This window comes from Sarcophilus harrisii, chromosome 4, assembly GCF_902635505.1.
Source record: "Sarcophilus harrisii chromosome 4, mSarHar1.11, whole genome shotgun sequence".
Classification (NCBI taxonomy): Eukaryota; Metazoa; Chordata; class Mammalia; order Dasyuromorphia; family Dasyuridae; genus Sarcophilus; species Sarcophilus harrisii.
This window is the reverse complement of record NC_045429.1, coordinates 64,665,610-64,687,433: the sequence shown is the minus strand read 5'-3', so window position 1 is coordinate 64,687,433 and position 21,824 is coordinate 64,665,610. Positions and strand designations below refer to the sequence as shown.

The window sequence follows — 21,824 nt, the reverse complement described above, 5'->3', positions numbered from 1 at the left end:
GTTAAGTGAAATGAGCAGAACCAGGAGATCATTGTACACAGCAACAAGAAGATAATATTATGATTAATTCTGATGAACATGGCTTTTTTCAATTGTGAGGTGATTCAGGCCAGTTCCAATTGTCTTGTGATGGAGAGAGCCATTTGCACCTAGAGAGAGGACTGTGGGAACTGAATGTGCATCACGACATAATATTTTTTCACTTTGTTGTGGTGGTTGCTTGTACTATGTTTTCTTTCTCATTTATTTTTTCCTTTTTGATCTGATTTTTCTTGTGCAACAAGATAATTGTGTAAATATATATGGAAGAATTATACATGTTCAACATATATTGGATAGTTTACTGTCTGGAGCAAAGGGAGGGAGAAAAAATTGGAAATCAGAGTTTTATAAGGGTGAATGTTGAAGACTATGCATTTGTTTCAAAAATTTAAAAAAGCTTTATAAAAATGAGGTTTTATCAATGACTGAATCCAGCTGCTTAGGCTTCGTATGTCCACTTTCTGGATCTCTGAATATAAATTCATGCAACTTCCATGTACGTCTGTCCCAAGGCATCCTGGGAGGGATGATAGTTCATAGATCTAGGCTTATTTTCATTCAGGTCCAGATGCAACGTGATTGATGCATAATGGTCTTTTAACTAAATAAGCTAATGAAGGCAGAGGAACCCAGAACAATCTCTCGCTTTCATTTAATGATTGGTACAAAGTGACTTCTACAAAGTCCATCCTCCTGAATCCTTCTCAATCATTCATCTTGGAAACATCATTGGTTATTGAAAACCAATTTTGAGTGCTCTGGAAACTCTTAGCAAGGGAGTAATATGTGTGCCTACAGTCTCCATGAGGAGATGCCTCCAAACAAAGGTCCACATTCTATAATACTATTAAGTTAAAGGGGATCTCATCAAATCAATGAGAAGTGGAATTCTGACTTTTACTTCTCCACTATAAATATGAACAGTGCCTGCCATCTTGATTTTTGTTACTTTGTCTTCCTCATATTTATTTGATATAAGGGATCTTGCATGGAAATAATCCCATCCCATTATTTGTCTATGTCTAATCTGAGAACTTGAACTTCTTCTAACTGAATTAAGTCCTGAAATGAAAACTCATCTTCTGTAGGCTCATTGCAAGCATCTTCAAAACAATTCCAGTAGCAGAAAGTTTAATAGAGAGTATTTGCATTTTATTCCATTTTTAGGTATAGTAGTAGAGTGCTGGGTTTGAGTTAGGAAGATTTCAGTTCACATACAAATTCAGACATTTAATAGCTTTGTGACCTTACAGAAATCATTACTTTCCTGATGTGTAAAATGTTAGTCTAATGACCACTAATGTCCCTTTAGGTTCAAATCTGATGCACATGATTGGGAATTCTACTGTTAAATTTCTACATCTTGAAAAGTTTTAATTTCATGTTGCTTAGAGATTATATGGTGACAGTGATTAGGTACCATATATCTGAATGATCTAGAGAAAAAGTTTTGACTAGCATAATGCTATTCCCATATCTGTTTATCTCCAGTATTCTCATGGACATTTTAAGATCTGTATTTATAACACAGATATTTGTCATTTGTTATTTTATGAAAGATAGTAGGTTTCTGATATAGAATCGTGCATAACAGATATATCTCAGCATCCTTTGTCTTTGAACTCCATCAAACAAAAATAAAAAGAACAAGACAGCAAAAACAAGAAAGTAGTAGCTAATATTTATATGGCACTTTAAGGATTGCAAAGAGTTTTACAAATATTATTTTTATTTTGTCTTCACAACAACTTTATGTTTGATAATATTAATTACCTTCCTCTTGACTGATGAAGAAACTGAAGTCAACATAATTAAATAAATTACTTTGAGTCTCATGGTAAATGTTAGAGAAAGAATCTGAACTCAGACTTCCTAATTCCAGTAGGTCCAGAATTCTCTCCACTGTTTAACCCAGTTTCATAGTACAGAATATTCTATAATTGCATTACAGCATGATTCTAGTATATGAGCATTAGTAATTCTCAAAGAAAGGCAAGAATAGTCTGTGCCCATGACTAACTCTTGACGTGAAAATCACCATGAGCAAGGTTGGGCTTCATACTGAGGAAGAGACAAACAGAGGATAGAAGAGAAAAATTATAAAATGCAGAGATTTCTATGATCTCTTCTCTTGGTTGTTCTTGGTATCTAACCCTTGACTTTTTCCTGCAAATGTTAGGATGAGTTTCAGGATTCCAGTCTCCTAACAGTTGTAAAGCCTCCAAACTGTCAAAACATCCAGAGAAACTTAGCTTAGCTTCAGTCAGAAGCTTCTTTTGATGCATTCTCCTCCAACCCCGAAGCTATACAACTGCACAAGTCACCTTAGGCCATACCAGCCATATCCTAACAAGCAGTGAAACTGCTTGTGCATATTGGTTTTTTTTTTCTTTTTTTTTCATACCATAGCAGAAGCAGTGATGAAAATAATGTTTAACCACCTTGTCGCATGTGTAAGATAAAGATTAATTTGGGCAAAATTATAATAAAATTCTGGCAACTGGAGTGGATTCCTTGAGACTGGCAATGTAGAGACAGAAACCCTCAAACATCCCAAGATTAATGTATACCATCATTGCTATTCCATCAGGACAAGCTGTATACAGGTGATCCTTCCCAGAAGGAAGTATTTGAGATGGAGAATGCATCTACATGTACGAATGTATCACTATATCCTTGGGACATAGCCCAGCACGGGGAATAGAACTGGAGCTCCTTCTCCAGGAAGTATTATTGAACACTCCAAAAAGCATGCATTCTTCAGTCACCTTTGGTACTCCAACCCTATCCAGCATGATTGCTGCAGGAAGGAAGCATCTATCTGTTATGATGGCACCCTGGGGCAAGACCTCATTGTCATGTGCTAATTACAGCTCTGAATTTAGTTCACTGTTTCCCCAACATATCTGCAGCTATATTGCTCACTATATTTCCAAAAGCTCATGTTGTTGCCAAGTACTTTCCCCCACTTTGCCTCATTGTTCTACTTCTAGGGGAAAAAAAGTCATTAAATCCCTATAGAAATACAAGAAAGGAAAGGGGAGCATTTCTTTTCTTTTCTTCTACTTAATTTGTTCACTCAAGGAACATTTACTTAGCATGTATTATGCATCATAAGAGCATGCTTAGTAGGTAGAAAGCTGGCTTTATAATCAGGCAGAGATTGGTGCGTCCTGTCCCTGACCCAGCTGTGGGACTCTGAGCAATTCAGCCTGTCACCGTGCTCTAAGCTAGGCTACTGTCTAAGACATTTAGTGGCAGAGAAGATGTCAATCTGCATTAATAAAGAGAATTTCTTACTGGAGTTTCCTCTACCAGAAAAAAAATCACTAATTTAATCCGGGGAGAGTAAAGGGAAGAAGAGGAGATGGCAAGGTACACAAGAGGAAATTGGACAGCTTCTTCCTTCTATGTCCTCCACCTAGAAATAACAATCGTAATAAGTGACACTTATGATTTATACCTTGAAAAGTGCAGTGGTAAAACTTGTACGTCATAAAATAAGGAAGTATGATGAGAATTAGAATATCCATTTGTAAAAAGCATATGAAAGGCTATTAGATCAGATGAGAAAGAACATTCAGAAGGAGAATGAGGAAAAACTTCATAGTGGAGGTGGCAACTGATGGTGGGTCCAAGATGTCAATAAGCACATATGGAGAGGGAGAAGAGAATAGAATGATAGATTTAAAGTCATTTCACCAGTTACCATATGTTTACTTTTGGTTTGTTGCCAGTTTGAAAACTATTCTCAAATCAACTCAATCATTGCTCCTAGAAAGTGTGGGTCAAACCAACTCCCACAGGCCTCCAGTAATCACCACCAGTAATTTTCCAAATTGAATTATTCCTCAGTGGCCTAAAGTCAGGTCACAGCTTTTATATTTGTAGTCTCTTCCATTAGGACATAAGCTCCTTAAGGATGGGAACTATGTTCACTTTTGTATTTATGTTCCCAGGATTAGTATGATTCTTTTTTTAATTAAAGCTTTTTATTTTCAAAATATATAAATGGATAATTTTCAACATTCATCCTTGCAAAACCTTGTGTTCCAATTTTTTTCTCTTCTTTTCCCTTTACCCCCACCTCTAGATGGCAAGTAATCTAATATATGTTAAACATATGCACTTCTTCGATACATATTTCCACATTTATCATTCTGCACAAGAAAAAATCAGATAAAAAAGGAAAAAAATGTAAAGAAAACAAAATCCAAGCAAACAACAAAAAAGGTGAAAATACTATGTTATGATCAAGATAGTCTTTAGGTACAGTATATATCAATATATTCCTTATCTGCTCAGTTCCCACAGTCCTCTCTCTGGATGTAGATGGCTCCCTTCATCACAAGACCATTGGAACGGGCCTGAATCACCTCATTGTTGAAAAAAGCCACGACCATCAGAATTGGTCATCATATAGTCTTGTTGTAGCCATGTACAATGATCTGGTTCTTCTCATTTCAGTCAGCATCAGTTCATGGAAATCTCTCCAGGCCTCTCTGAAATCATCCTGCTGATCATTTCTTACAGAACAATAATATTCCATAACATTCATATACCATAATTATTCAGCCATTCTTCAACTGATGGGCATTCACCATTTCCAGTTTCTTGCCACTACAAAGAGAGCTACCACTTAGTACAATTCTTAATACATAGTAAGCACTTAATAAATGCTCTTTCATCCATTCATTCATGGGTATTCAAGGAGGAGTAACACTTGCTTAGTCTTTTTCAGGGTTTCTTATTTACTTTTGGTGTGCACTTTCACCAACTGTCACCTGTGTTTCCAAGAAGTTGTTGCCATACCCCAGTAAAACATCACAGAAAAGGGGCTAACCCTGGTAAATTAGTGGGGAGATGACTCCAAGCATGTGATGACTTCCTCTGGTGGATAAGAATAGTTTGTTCCAATGACTGAAGGCAGCAGGAGCTGAGAGTTTGGTCACATACCAGGGATGCTAACATCATCCACTACATCCCAGGTCATTGCCAATCATGCTGATTTTTTTCTCACCCCCTGGACTTTGATGACTCAGGAAGAGAGAGTGAGGCTGATGACATCGTAATACTTCCCTTAAATCTAGTCAACAACATGTCATCAACTGTGATGTTATTTGTCCTTCTCAAAAACAAAGGACAAACAACCTGGGACCTCAGAGATCAGCTCTCCAAATCATCTCATTCTACAAATGAAGGAACTGAGGCTCAGAGAAATTAAGTTATTTGCCAAGAGTCACACACCCAATAAGTACTAGAGCCAAGATTTGAACTGAGATTCCCCCTCCCCAAATCCCATATTCTTTGCATTGTTCTTCACTATCTTCTCTGTAGGAGGTTTGACATTCCCTACCAAACACAAAGGCTAATTTCTATATTTATAGATCAGAAGAAAAAAAAAAGTTAACACCTTGCCCTATTTGCTGCTTTGATGCCTATCTTAAGGGAAATTTAAACTCTTGTTTTGATTTTTACCCTTTATATCTGACAGTGTTCAATTTTCATCTTGTGATCACTGATTTCTGCGTGTGTTGGGACTACAGAGTAGAATGCACTGAGCCAAGTAATGTTTGCCTCATGCCCAAGCTCCTGATGACTGAGTTGGGACTGAAACTCCAGCCCAAGGCTGGCTTACAATTCACGCTTTTAGAGCTGGAATTCAAGATATAAGGCTGACTGTTCACTTCTCTCTTATCTGCTTTAGGCTATCTTCAAATCATCTAAATTTGTACTTCATTGCTAAACTTCTGTAAGTCTAACTGAGATATCATTAATCCTTCACTCAATAGATATCAGTTCAGTAAAACTATTGCATAAGTAGTCACCAAAGGGGAACATTTTCTTGAACGCATACCAACTAATTCACACATAATGGTTGATTTACACTATAAATTCAGATTATATGTTCAATCAACTAATCAGCAAGCATTTATTAAATACCAACTATGTACATACTAGGTAATATGCTAATTATAAATTCAGATTATGTGTTCGGTCAATTAATTAACAAGCATTGGTTAAGTACTCACTAAATATTTTCTAGGTATCATGTTAAATATTGGGAATACAAAAGGGGGAGACACTGAAAAACATAAGTATGTGCAAACTAAGTACATAACATATATGCAAAATAAAGACATGGTAATGAGGATGAGAAAAAGACATAAGCAGCCAGGGAACTGGAAGAGGAATTATCTAGGAAGGAGCTGAGCTTAGGGATGTTAAGATGTGAAGTTGAGGAGAGAGTACATTCCCAGAACTGAAAGGGACCTTAGAGGTCTAGTTTAATCCCCTAATTTTACAATAGGGAAACTGAGGCCCAGAGTGTTGAAGTGACCCTCACAGAAAGCAAAAGAATGGAATTTGAACCCACATCCTTTGGTTCAACCCTTTCATTTTTTTACAGATGTGGAAAATGAGCACCAGAGAGATCCAAAAACCAGATTTTCTGACTCCACATATGTAACTCTTACTTTATCATAAATGTCTCTGTCACATCAACCAGAGAAGATATGAGTTACATATCTCATACATGTACACTTCTTTGGAAAAAAATTCATTGAGAGAAGTCAAGAAATTTAGCTTATAGACACCTTGAGCACAGGGACTGTCTTTTACTTTTCTTTGTATCCACAGGGTTTAGCACATAGTAGGCACTTAATAAATGTTTGTTAGCTTGACTGTTATTTATAATTTTACCATATGGAAAAAAGTAGTCTGCCTTGGAAACACCTAGAATACAGATCTGCTTCTGTTGCATCTGAAAGTCAGATCAGACCTTGTATATGTGTTAGCTAGTAGCCTTTATGGTACCAATATAATGCTGTCTTTAGATAAATCAATATGCATATATCTTTAAGACTTAGAGAACAGCAATGGTAAGTTTTGGAGCATTGATAAAACCATTATAGTCCCTCTGTACTAGTCTACTAGGGACACCCTTCCAATGTACTCTGAGAAAGGATTATTTAGTCGAAAACAATTACTCTTTATTTATAGTAACTTGATAGGAGATTTTTTTTTGCAAAGTGCTATACTTTTTTTTAAAGTTATCTGAATTCTGTAATTGCTGGTAACAAAGCATTTGAAGGAGCATTTATTAAAGGTTCCTCATGTTTTAGGAACTGTACAAAGCACTAGACATGCAAAAAAAGGCAAAAACATATTTCCTTCCCTCAAGAGGATTACATTTGAGTGGAGGAAACAACATGTAAATAGCTTTCTAGATGCATATAAAAATGCATTATCTGTATAAAAATATAGATATAGAGAAAGACAAAGAGACAGAGACAAAAAGACAGAGAGACAGAGACAAAAAGAAACAGAGAGAGGAAGAGAGACAGAGACAAAGAGAGAAACAGAGAGGAAGAGAGAGACAGATTGAAAGAGAGACAGAGAGATAGAGACAGAGACAGAGAAAAAAAGAGAGACAGAAAGAAACAGAAAGAGACAGAAAGAAACAAAGAAAGAGATAACAGACAACTCCTTTGAGCTAAGTTTTGAATGAAATTGGGGAAACCAAAATATTAGGTGAGGGAGCAGAGCATTCCAGGTACCAAGGTTACCAAATCAAAAGCAAAGAGGTAGAAGACAATCTATTATGTATGAAGAACTGGAAAGAGGCCAGTATTGTGGGATTAACTATAGAGTTTTCCTCTTGATGTAGTTTGACGAATGTCCCCTGGCAGGCTGAGAGCTAGACCTGGGTAGTAATGTTGCCACTGGAGTGACTTGGTCAGATCTAATCTTCAAAAGCTATTTTGCATGTTGTTCTCACCCCTTGGATTCAATGGGTTTAGAAAGAGAAATGGAGGAGAAGAAGAAAACAGACAGAAAACTGGAGAGAGATTTGATATACTCAGGACAGGAGGAGGAGTGTCAGAATTAGTATCATAATTCTTTGGAGCCTGAAGTGGGCATCGGAATGCCAAGGTCAGTTTGATTGTGTATAGCCTTTGTAATCTGGGATGTCTCTTTGCTAGAACTTTTCTCCAGATTGCTTCATTAAAGAGCATAAATTAAAAGGGATATGAAAAACCATTCAATCACAGAACCTTCAAATTGGAAGGGCCCTGAGAGGTCATTGAGGCTAGCCTCTTGTCTGATCACGTTCTACAGGAGCTTTGGGGTCAGGTGGGTACTATTGCACTGGGCTGATATTACAAATCACAGAATGTCAGGGTTAAAAAGGAACTCAGGGGTGATGTAATCCAAACCATACCTGAAGCAGAAACAGCAGCAACAGCCTAGCAGCAGCAGCATCTTAAACCTACTAGCATTTATATTATGCTTTAAGGCACTTTCCAAATGTCTCAGTTGATTATCACAATAACCACTGGAGGTGAGGACCATTGTTATTACTATTTTTAAAGATAAAGAAACTGAGGTGAAAATAAATTAAGGAGTAATAAATGTCTGAAGAAGCATAGAAACTCAGATGTTCCTGACCATCAATATCTCCACTGAATCCCCTAGATGGAACAGATCTTGTTTGTCTCTAACTATTCGTAAAAATCTTGCTGATCCCCTGCTTGGGCACACCCATGCTTGTCTATGTGAATCCTCGTGGGTGGCTTTAGTTGATGGGCAGCTGGCTACTTTTCCACAGAGACAATGGCTTTCTCTAGATATCCAACAGAGCTGTATTGGAGAGAATATGGGAATAGATGGGACAGTGGTCATTTATTTTACATTTTTTTTCTTTTTATATGTCCTAGAATGATTTCTAGAGTAGCAGAATTAAATAGGGAGAACCAAGTAAGAAAGAAGTGAGCCCTCCCCATCCCTAAGGCTCCAACCTTTTTAAGGCTTAAAGGAATTGAGAAGGATTAACCGCATCTTGATTTTAATTGTGACAGCCAGTAGACATCAGCAAGTAAGAGTCCCCTCAAATGTTTAATAGCAATTACAAATGTTAATGATGGAAAGATGGTAGTTCTGGAGGTGAATTAGAAACTCAGGCTGTTAAGTTTCATGCCTGTTGTCACAGTGTCCCCTAGTGGTCACAGAGCCAGCATGCACCCTAACTACCAACACACGAGAGGGAAAGGATTGTTTTATTACTGATGTAGAGAAGAAAGACTGTAACAGTTCTTAACCTTGTTTGTCTCACGAACCTTTTTGGGTAGTCCAATGAAGTCTAAAGACCATTCTCAAAATAATGGTTTTAAATGCATCAAATCAAAGTCGTAGGAAAAGAGAGGAAATTAATTATATTGAAATTCCATTATCAGAATATATTTTTAAAAAATAAGTTCATAAACCCTAGGCTAATTATTTGTGGATCCAATTTTCTTATTTTACATTTGGGGAAACTGAGGCTCATAAATATTAAATGATTAGTCCAAAATTACAGAGTTTGTGTCTGAAGTGGAGTTTGGAGTTTTCTTACTCCAGTTAGTCCCTTGTATCCCCCCCTTTTTTTTATACTTGTATTTTTCTTTTCATTTTCAGTATTTTCTTGAATCATAGATTTAGAGCTATTCAATATCAGCACAGGGTTATTTGAATGAATCCCCTCCCCTTCCATTTCATAGATGAAAAAATTGAGACAGAGAGAGGTAGAATGTCTCTCAAGTTTCCATAAGTAGGGAATATCAATTGCTGGATTTGGAGTGAGAGAAAATTAGTTTAAATGCCCATTATTTAATTTCTACCTGAGTGACCTTAAGCAGGACACTTCTTCCTTAGTTTTCTCACCTTCAAAATGAAGGGCATGGACCAGATGTTCTCTTGGATTTCTTTGACCTCAAAATCTTTAAGATCATTATGTACAACTGGTATTCCAACCCAGGTGTTCTGACTCTAAATTATTTGTGATATCCATATGAGAGATGTCAAAGACCCAGGCCCAAACATCCCATAATACTGATGAGTGCTGACCAAATTAGATTAAAATATAATTGGGGTAAACAGCTAACAAAATGTAAAAAATAACAAAATGAAACATATTATGGTAATATCAATATATGAGTTTAAAATCAATATGTTGCCTACAATGTTTCTCATGTACCATTTTTGCTGTTGTTCAACATGTCTGTCTCTATATCTTTGGGTAGAAATGTTGAAGTGGTTATTCTTTTCCTTCTTCAGTTCATTTTTCAGATGAGCAAACTGAGACAAACTTAAGTGACTTCCCCAAAGTCATACAGTAACTGTCTGAGACTAAATTTGAACTCGTGAAGATGAACCTTACTAGCTGCAGGTCCAGAACTCTAGCCACTACACTATTTAACCGCCCTTGATATTTGACTTTGACATAAATACTTCTACATCACTGCAAGTCCCAGTCAATGATTTTTTGCAGCACTCTCCTATAATTGAAAAAATATATAATAGAAAGTTCTCTTCTATTTATTTATGTGTCATATAAGTGAAATTTTTGAGACAGTCAGATGAAATCTATTGCAATCTCTTTTGTACCCTTCATTGCAACTGCTCTCCAGTCATTCTAAACTTGAGAGTGCCATCTAGTGATCCTTTTCAAAGAAGACACTCTCTTGAACATAATTCCAGCAAGTAGAACTGAATTAATTGATACTGAAATACAACTAATTATATAGAGTGCCAGGATCCACTAAGAGCCTCTTGAGTTACTCAAATAAAGCCTCACAGAGACATTTTTGAAACTTTGGTTCTGAAAAAGAAATAGTCTTCACAGATTTTTTTTTGTTCAAATTCTCATTCTTCCTTTTTCTTTGTTACAAAGAACAATGGCATAGATACAGATCTCTGAGAGTCTTCAGATATGTCATTCGTTCTTGTTGCTTATTCCTGGCCAGTAGTTATAATCCCTCCATAAGAAACCATGGAGTTCTTATAGTTGTGTTTGGAAGACACTAAAGCTCTGATGTTCTGGTGGGGAAGTCTTGGTAGAGATCAGTCAGCATTTAATTGCTTACTATCAGCCAAATTCTATGCTAAAGCTGGGAATACAAATCTAGGCAGAAAAACGGCCCTACTCTCATGAGATTTACTTTCTAATGGAGAAAGGGTAAAATAACTCATGAAAGGGAGTTGTAAAGGGCTTGGGAGATAGCAAAGACAAAGGTATTTAGTTTAGGGATATGGTAGACAAAGTCTGGAGTCTATCCTACAGAGGAATGAGACTTCACTGACTGGACAGATTCTTAAATGGGAGAAACTATCCAGTCAGAGAGAGAGAGGCTGCAAAGATGGAAGAAACGTCCAATATGTGAATTCAAGACCGGAGTGAAATTTTAGAATGAACAGCTAGGGTATGATAGAAAAAGGCTACAGCACAGCCTGGACAACAAGAAGTGTCTCAGCATTATGTATATTCCTTCCAAAAGGGTGGCAAATATCAGTGTGTGAAACCAAGTATAGACATATCCACTCAGTCTAGAGCCCTTGTAAGGACTCTGGCAAGTTAGTAAAGGTGCCATTGCCTCCCTTCCAATGGAACCACATTTGGTTTTGCTATTTAAGATTTTGTAGAGCTTTTTTTTTTTACTCAAAAGACCTTCAACTCAAATTTATATCCCTTATTAAGTTTATAAATATATATATATATATATATATATATATATGTATAATATGTCATATGTGAAAAAAGTGAATCATATAATTGTACTTGATGACTTGTTTCCCCTGAGTTAGAGGTACAGGAAGCATCTGCCCAAATTGGTATCTCTGGTATACTAGGAATACAAAACTCAGAAATTATGCTATCAGATACATTATGGTTTACCTAACTGATTTTAATTCAATAACTATTGTATTAAGTGCCTTCTATATGTCAGGCAGTATGAGGTATATACTCAAAACTGTCTCTATCCTCAAAAAGCATATATATTTCACTGGGGGGAGTACTTTGGGTGCACAAATAAATACAAAATACATTCAAAATAAGTATAATAATTGAGGATTCACTAATCATTGAGAGATTCAGGAAAGATCTCTTAGAGAAAAAAGCAACTTGAAGGAAGCACTTAAGGGAGCTAAAAGATGTTCTAAGAAGTGAAAGTGAATATAAAATGAATATAAAAACATTTTCAGCATATAATTCAGTATGAATATAAAAAGCATTTTCATTTCATGCAAAGCTACAGAGGTGGCAAATAAAATGTTGTGTATGGGAAGTAACAGTTATTCAACTGTTCAAACAATCAGCAAGCATTTATTAAGTCCTTAATGTGTACTACTTATAATAGATATTGGGTGTGCTGAAACAAAAGTGAGAGACTCCCTGCCCTCAAGAAATTTCTTCCTATTGAGGAAATATAATAAAGACACAAACAAATACATATAGATTTTGCACAGAACAAACATAAAGTGATTGGGGCAAGTGCTAAGGTCAAGAAGAATCAGAAGAGACCTTCAAAGGGGGCACAAGTAAAAATAAGATAATGGATCTTGAAGAAACCTCAGAGGCTTTCTGATCTATTTTTTTTAATTGTACAGATTTGGAGACTGAGGCCCAGTGTCCAGGATCACAAGAGTCAGAGCCTGTCTGACTCTCAGAGGAATCACCATTCCTTTTTATACTGCTTGATTATGTGAGGGATAATCATGTATACTTGGGTAGATACACATTAAATAATAAATAGAATCAGCCTTCTAACAAAGCTTTGAAGAACCCAATTCCTACTAATGGAAAGGAGCTAAAAACTATCTCTGGGTCTTGCTGAGTTCCTTTAAAGTCCCTCCATCAGTGCATTGTTCTCCCCCCCCCCCCCACTCTCCAAAGATCCAGCTTTTCAGGTATCCAGGAATGCTTGAGAAACGAGAGAACACCTGCATACATATTCAATCACTGCCTATTGCCCCCAGAAGATTATTTTAACACTGACACCAACAATAAATGCTTCATAATGGAGTCCATATTCACTCTGAGAGAATTCAGGACTTTTTTGATGTATGGCATTTTGATTTTTAACAACTTTCTCTTCAAACTTTTTTTCAATCAAAGTGGAAATTACAAGAAAGAGGCTAGAATAGCAACACCAATGGATAATGTCTTTGGAAGGGATAAGTTGTTTGATGAATTCTGTACTGTGTCCAGCTCAATGGTGAATGTCTCCATTGAAAATAGAATTGGAACTCCCTAACTTGTTTTTCTTCTCTCAGGCAAGAGTGGCAGGATATTTTTTTAGCACAATACTCTCTACCTACTCAGAAGCATTTTCCCCGTCTTTCTACCATTGTCTAACACTTAAGCATAGAAATGCCAATTTACTTTCTGGCATGAATGCGCTGTCAGAGAAGCAAGCTGTTCATTTCTGAACTTCCCTAAGTTCACCTACAAAGTTTTCCTTTTGCCACCCGTAGAAAAAGGCAAAATGATCTGGTAGAAGAGCTAAAAGAGAGGTAACTTGAGATCAAGACTTTAGGCCAACCCTTCCTGCCCTTGACAACTAATTACTAATTTAATGAGTTATTTGCAGTGTGGATTTCCCCACCAAAATTGGAAGGGTTTATGCTTGTACATACCTCCTCCAGGGTGTATTTGGACATGATTAAGGACTAAATCCTGATATCTAACTGGGAGAAAAAAAAAAAGAAGAAGAAGAACACATGGTTTCCTGGTGCTTCGTGCCTTTGTTTGCCTCTGAACTTTTTCTCAATTTCACCATGTCTTTCTTTTTGTTTTTCTTTGGCAGGAAACTCCCCCTCAGATGAATCGGAGGAGAGGGAACGGGACCCTAAAATGCTCACATTCCCAGAATATATCGCCAGCCTGTCTGAGTCGGGCACCAAGCGCATGGCGGCTGGAGTCCGCATGGAGTGCCAGAGCCGAGGCCGGTGCCCTTCATCCTGCCCACTGTGTCATGTGACTGCCAGCCCCGATTTGCCTGCTGAGCCAATTCTTCTGGAGGTTACCAAGGCAGCTCCCATCTATGAACTGGTTACAAACAACCAGACACAGCGGGTGAGAGACCCAGAGCTGTCAGCTCCAGATGAAAACACAATAGGGGATTTCAGAGATGGGTTCAAAAAGTGACAGGACACAGTGAAGCTCCACGGTAGACTAAAACTTTTAGAATATTTTAGTTAATCCAAGAATTTATTTGCATGAGTTTGCATGTTTGCATCTCAAATTTAATTAGCTCATTCATACCACCTACAGTAATCCAATTGGATATTCAGGGTTCAGAACACCTGAAATTACACAAATTTTCTAACCCATAAGGTTTAGAGAGGGGGCACACAGAGAGAATAAAGACAGAGCAGAAAGTGGGTGCTCCCCATCCCTATCCCTTCTCAGTCATGACTGCATGGATCTCAGTGATTGAACATAGTAAACTCAGGATCTTTCTTCATTCACACTGGGCCATTGGCATAGGAGTGCAACTAGTTTCCCTTAATAACTCCTGAACCCAGAACTGACTAGTACATAGAGAAGTGACTGTGGCCCACCTGGAAGCATCCGCTAAGAGTCAGATTTTCATGCCAGCATCATTGTGACTGGCAAGATTGCCCCCTTTTCTCATCCTTGGTCTCCAGGGAAGATCCTAATAGCCTCTTCTCTCTATACTATGGCACTCGGTCTCAATTACTGTGTATGATGACATTGTCTAAAATGTTGGGTTCCAGTTTGGAGTTGGGAAGCTGGGAAAATATGGCAAAGAATATTTCAAGATGGTTCTCATATTCCACCCATCTCCTCCTCGATTATAGTCTTCCTGAGAAGAGTAACTTCAAATTCAAAATGAAAGGGACCTTTGACAACATCAAGTTCCTCCTTTTCAAAGGAAGAACCTGAGATAAAAATGTAGAGTGATTTGCCAAGAGCTAAAAGCAATTGGTAAGTGGCAGGGTGGGACTGAATCCAGCTCATCCCTATGTGAAGTGCGATAATCTTATTTCTCGCCACAATATGGCACTACCAAGAGTGACAAAGTAAGGGGTTGATCAACCTGATGCCCTGTCTTCAAGGGCAGTACTACTAACAAGGTGTAGCCAACCAGAAAGCATCTTATCTCTCTTGAGGATATAAGAAAAGGTAGCAGGAGAATAAATTATATTTCTTTTTTCCCCCTTTCCCTTTTGCCCCTTTTGTTTTTTCAAAGAGAAAATGATTTTGTATGAGCCACCTTGTTATATATGACATTCACAGAAAAATGGGAGGGGGGAGAAATGTGCCCACCTTTTTTTGTTTCTTCAGTCACTAATGTTCTTAAAAGTTACTTTGTTCAATATTTGAACACAACCAGATTTCCTTTGATCAAAAAGGGAATTCATTCTTTTTAAGTTACCTTCCTTATGATTCCCCAACCAAATCAGTAGGACTAGTCAATGGGGAACAATAAAAGGGTGGGAAGGCTTAGTCACAAACCCGGAAGAATCTGCTTAACTACTGCTTCTGGGAGGGGGCAGTGTCTCTGATTCTGATCCTGCTCCTTCACAGAGCGGGGAGCACCTATGCCCAGGAACAGCCTCAGCCCTAAGTCTGGTTCACAAAAGGCAGAATCTGAATCTGGGATTCAGAAACACATAGAATGAATACCACCAACTAGGCTACTTAGAAAGAAAGGTGTCGGAGTGGAGGCCAGAGAGGGAAGGAAACTGCCCATCCCTGCAGCCTTATCTGGAGGAGAGAGCAGCCTTAGGGAAGTGGGCAGTTTGTTTTTAGCTAGCCCTTTATTCCCCTGAATCCCTTGGCAGACACCTAAGACCATTCTCTTCCTTCCTTCATCCTTCACCTTTTTAATAAAAATAACAGGGGAACTTCTGGGGCATTTTTAATATTATAGTCTCAAAATAGATATAGATATCTATCTATAGATAGACCTAAATTCCTCTCCTCTGCTCTCCTCTTTTCTCTGCTCTTGGGCTCTTCTCCTCTCACTTTCCAATCTCCCCTACTCCTCTTTCTTTCTTTCTTCCTCTATCCTTTCTATCTGTCTCTGTCTTTGTGGATATGTCTGTCTCTTTCTCTGGATATGTATATGTAAGTATTTCTGTCTCTGTGTGTCTGTATGTATGTGTGTCTGTCTGTCTCTCTATGTGCATCTCTGTCTATTTCTGTCTCTGTGCATTTGTGTATGTGTCTCTGTCGGTCTCTGTGTATGTGTGTCTGTTTCTCTCTGTGTGTATGTGTCTGTCTGTGTCTGTCTGTCTCTGTGTGTATGTGTCTGTGTCTGTCTCTTTCTGTGTGTCCATGAGCATGTGTGTCTGTCTATGTCTATGTGTGTATATGTATCTGTCTCTGTCTCTGTATATGTGTGTATCTGTGTATGTATGTATGGGTGTCTGTCTCTCTCTGTCAGTATTTATGTGTGGCTGTCTGTCTGTCTTTTCTCTGTGTGTGTCTATCTCTCACTGCATATCTTCTCTCTGTCATATTTCTCTTTATGTCTCCTCTCTTACCTCCTATTCTTTTCCATCCCCTGCCCTCACTTTCCCTTTGCTCCTTTTCCCTTCCCTTCCCTCTTCCTCTCATTTCCTCTCCTCTCCTCTCTTCTCTCTACTGTTTCTTTTCCTGTCCTATCCTCTCCTCTCCATATCTTTTAAATTTCTTTTCTCTCTCTTTTTTTTCTCCTGTTTATGGACTTTCAGTTATCTCTCCTCGATGTCTTCCACCTCTCCATATTTTTCCTCTCTAACACAATGCTTTTCCCCTCTCCTCCATTTCTTTTCTCTTTCCTAAGAAGTAGAGAGGGAAAAAGAAATTTCAGGGAAACAACTACTATGATGAAATTGAAAAGAACCTCAGAGATCATTTAGTTCAACTTATACCTGAACAGGAATCTCCTCTCCTGCATCCCTGACAAGTGATCATCCTGCTTCCATGCTTGGGATAACCCTTAACTTCTTCAAGGAAATCATTCACATTTTTAAAAAGTTATTGTTGTTTTGGATTTTTTTCCCTTATGTCAAAACAAAATGTGCCTTTCTGCAATTTCTGCTTATTGTTCCTACTTCTGTCCTCTGGAGCAAAGCAGGATGGATCATTCCCAAGACACCCTATCAAATACTTGAGTATAGTAATCATGGACCCTTGAATCTTGTCTTCAGTAGGGAAAACACCCCTACTTTCTTCAGTCAACCTTATTGTCACATGATCTCCAGTCCAGTCAGTATCCTAGTGACTTACTAGGATTCATTCTGTTTGTGAATACCCTTTTTAAAAATGTGGTGTCCAGAACCAGAGGCCATCTGATCAGAGTATAACATGGTGGAAATATTACCTCTCCTGCTCTAGGCACAGTTTCATAGAAGGTGAAATCATACTATAATAACAATATAATACTACTATTACTACTACTAATAATAGTATGTGTTTATTTAGTACTTCAAAGTTCACAAACTACTTTATACATGCTATTTCATTTGATCCTCACATTCCTGTGAAATAAGAGCTATTATTATTCCTAGTTTCCAAACAAGGAAACTGAGGGCAAGAGAGGTTAAGTGACTTGCTTGATGTCATAAAGCTGGGCAGTAATTTAATTCAAGTCTTCCTAGTTCCATATCCAAAAATCTATCCACTGAATTACCTAGATGTACTACAACTATTGAATTTTTCTCTCAATGCAACCTATGACATCATTAGTATTTTTAAAATACATTTTTATTTCATTAAGTATCTCCCAATTACATGTAAAAATCATTTTAAAAAATTGAGTTCCAAATCATCTCACCCCCCATACCTCTTGAGAAGTCAAGCAATATAATATAGATTATACATGTGAATCATGCAGAACATATTTCTATATGAGCCAGAGAGCAATAGGTTTTGTTGGCTACCAAGTCATACTTTTGACTTAAAAAATTAAATCCTAACCCTAAATCTCTAGATCTTTTTTTTTTCAAATTTGTTCCTTATAGTGTCCATTTCATTCTCTCTGTGATCTTGGTTCAGATTGGTTCAAACTCTTGGGGCACTGGTTTATCCATTTGCAATATGGGACATTAGAGTGATTTCTAAAGGCCCTTCTACCCACCTAATTCTAAGCAGAAGCAGATGAGCCCTGTCCTTCATTTGCCCTAAACAGAGCACATTCTTTCTTCAGTGCTTCCCTTAGAAATGGATGTAAGGAGAGGTAACCCAGGTCCCAAGCTTTTTATTTAACAGGATTTATCTGAGTCTCCTGCCACCCCCAAAGGCTTTCTTCCTCCCTTCCCTCTCTCTTCTCCTTCTCATCCACTCTCCTATCTGGCAGCCACAGATAGAGAAATTAGAAAGAAAGAAAAAAACTTGGGGGAAGGGAGAAAGAATCAAGCTGGAAGTTTCCAGCACTCAAATAGCATCTTGGATTATTTTTCTCCCCACATTTGTCCTGTTTTCTTTAGATGGGGAGGCCTTGAAGATTAATGGCCACTTCTCTCTTCACATGGAATTTTTCGCCCATCCCAGGGTTCCTTTGATTATTATTTTTTTTAACTAACCTCTTGAATCAGTTTCAAGGTGGAACAGGATTCCTTGACAGACCACTCAAATGAGGCTATCTTTTTACATTTCAAGTACTTTTTAATCCAATTTCTTCCAGAGCAGTTATGTGATTGCTCATTCTGATTCATGTCATTGTAGGAAGTAAGGACATGGAAAAGAGGATCAGAAGAAAGGAGGGAGGAAAGTGGGGAAGGACAGTCAGAGAGAAATTCTCAGACCTGCACCCTTAGTCCATTCTATGTCCCCTAGGGTCTAAGTGTGGCCCTGTCCAACACTGAACCTCTCCCTACCATAGGTTCTCCTCCCTGGCTCAATATTTGCTCGTATCCTCCCAGGGGAGGTTGAATGCCTCTTTAACTAATTAGAACCTCACACTGCCCTTCAGTTACTCCATCAAAGTGTTCTTCTTTTCTTCTCTCAGTGTCATTTTTTTCTTTGAAGATAATCCAGCTAATGTACTATAGGGAGAGTGCTAAAACAGAGACCCCATAGCACCTTCATCCTTAACTCTGAGAACCAAAATAATATTCTAATAGTGGCCTTCTGGAGCCTGTGGCTCAGTCTTTGTTACCTAACCAAAATTACTGATTCTATGGTTGGAATTTTAGGAAAGAGAGGAAGGAAGGACATTTGATTTATGTAGTAGGGAAGAGATGGGGGATGCTCAAGACCAGATGGAACCTTTGTTGTTGTGCTCTCTCAGACTACTCAGGTAGATTATTGCCTAGAACAGGGCTTTGTAAACTTTTCCCATTCTCGATACCTTTACTTCTGAGTTTTTTGTATGACCCTGGGCATATAAGCATACAAATCAAACATTTGTTGATAATAAATCATCATTTAGCAACCTCAGCATTCACCTAGGAGATGCCATATGTGGTAGAAAACCACAATTTAAGAAGCTGGGGCTTAGATTCCCAACAAGGCCTTTTCCTCCTGCTTTCTTCATTCTGATGTATCTCTCTTCCCCTTCTCTTTCAGTTGTTGCAGGAAGCCACCATGAGCTCACTCTGGTGTTCAGGAACCGGGGATGTCATCGAGGATTGGTGTCGGTGTGATTCCAGTGCATTTGGGGCAGATGGCCTCCCCACTTGTGCTCCTCTTCCTCAACCTGTGTATGTTTCATTTTCCTTTTTTCCCTTTTGCATGAATACTCCAGCTTTGCTGTCTTCCTATTCATGTGGTACCTAGAACTTCTTAGCTACTTCCCTCCCCAATTGTTGATTTATCCAGGAATGTACTTCTCCTCCAACATGCAATCAAATAGCTCATGGGGGCCCTGATCTAGCCCTTTCTTTCTTCCCCCTTAGCCTAAAGGAGAGTCAAGCCCATTTTGTGTGGTAATATTTTAAATTAATAAAAAGGACAGTGCAGTTAATCCCATCAAGTAGCTAAGGTCCTATCCAATGATACTGAGATCTATACAATAATCTCTTAGGGCAGATTTTAATCTTCTACTACTAATAGCATTGGTATAGCATGTTAAGGTTTGCAAAACACTTTAAATATTATCTCATCTGGTTCTCCTAATAAAACTTAGAGGGAGATGTGATTATTATTCCCAAATTATAGATAGAGAAACTGAAGTTGAGAGATTAATTAACTTTGGTATGTTATAAAGTATTTATTAAATGCCTATTATTTGTCCGGCACAATGCCAAGTGGTGAGGATACAAAAAAAAAAAAAGTCCCTGACCTCAAGGAGCATATATTTTAAGGGTGAAAACAACATATAGATGGAAACTGAAAGGGAAGTAGTAGGGAAGGTATCTATCATGGAATGAGACTGATGTACTTAAACACCCTCTTTCAATGGAGAACCCATCCAATGAGAAGTTGTTACACAGGTGGAAGGTACTTCCAAAATTCCGAGTCCAGGACTAGAATGAGTATCAGGATGAAGAGCTAGAAAATGGTAGAGAACATCTAGAATTCAATTTGGAGAGAATTGTCACTGGAGAAAATTCCACAGCTCATAAATGTCTGAGGCAAGATTTGAACTCAGATCTTTCTGATGCCAAGTCTAAAACCCAAGACTTCTGAGCACTCTTGCATCTATAAACTCTGATAGCCCATCTTTACTATTTAATACTTTGTAACTCAACTGTGCAATGAATTTTTGGAACTAGATAACCACATGATTTCTAAAGTACCTTTCAACTCTGAATCATTATCCTAGTTATATGAGAATTTAAGACTAAGTTGGTTGGAAATTAATCCATAGCCTGAAACAAATGTAAACTCATTTTTCTTGTCAACTGTAATTATTTGTATCAACTGTTTCTCTTCTTTACAATCGTCATGGTTTCTTGACTGTTGGAGCTTGAATTTCACACATGTCTAAATTGCATGAAGTCCTTCCCCTTTAATTAGTAGCTTAGCTTTGGTCAGTTTTCAGGGAATTACAATTCTAATTTTCAGAGAATTGCTATTGTTAGGGAAGGAGATGATTTTCTGTAATCAAAATTTTATTTTTCTTTACAAATGACTAATTCATGACTTAGATAATAGTTGTCTTCAGATCATGGGACGTTGAAGTCAGCTTCATATTTAGCAATAGAGATCCAGTGTGTAATCCTTCATCCTTCATACCCACCATCACATATCAACTTGCTTTAAGTTTTGAGTTTCCCACTAATGGGGAAAGCTAGTCCTGACCAACCATACTACTTCAACTAATCCTTCAGAGAACCAGTGCCATTTGTGAAATGGCCAGTCACATTTACATTTGCCATGGTGGTCAGGATGTTGATCACTGGTCCTAGATTATAGGAACAAGCTGAGGAACCAAGGTGCAAACCAAGACACCAATAATTAGGGAACAAAGTGTCTACAGGAAAGTACATAGTTTACAGCTACAAAGTAAAAAGAAGAGAGCAAGACAGTAGGTTGAAACAATGTTGAAATTCAAGATATACTGTGGAGTAATGGACTCCCTATGTGCCACCTTCAGAATGAGGAAGACCATCTTACCTCTGTCCCGTGCTGCTTATGGCACCCCAGGAAACTTGATTAACCTCAGTGCCCTGGAAAAATTTCTATGATCATAATTTGCAGAACATTTTTAGTTATATTTTGGTTGAGACTCATCTTATCAGAGGTTCCTTACAATGAATAATAATAATAATAATAGCTAATATTTACATATTACTTACTATGTGTCAGGCAACTATGCTAAATACTTTACAATTATTATCTCATTTAATCCTCACAACAACCCTAAATGGTATTATCACATTTTTATAATGGAGATGCAAACTGAAGTTAATTGACTTGCCCAGGGTCACACAGTTTCTGAGACCAAATTTGAACTTGTGTTTTCTTCACTCTAAATCCATTGTTCTATTCACTGCTCCACGTAGATGCTTAGGTTTGGACAAACAAATGATTTAAGTCCAAACTTGGGATTTCAGTGACATAA

The 21,824-nt window shown here is 37.8% G+C and overlaps 1 protein-coding gene across 1 annotated transcript in view; it reads left to right on the top strand.

Annotated features, from left to right (window-relative positions):
• ASTN1 (astrotactin 1) overlaps window positions 1-21,824 on the top strand; it is a 512,206-nt gene that overhangs the window by 461,444 nt on the left and 28,938 nt on the right. Inside the window, exons 17-18 of the mRNA XM_031936933.1 lie at window positions 13,668-13,936; window positions 19,385-19,518. Coding sequence (XP_031792793.1) covers window positions 13,668-13,936; window positions 19,385-19,518 — 403 coding nt within the window. The remainder of the gene's footprint in view (window positions 1-13,667; window positions 13,937-19,384; window positions 19,519-21,824) is intronic.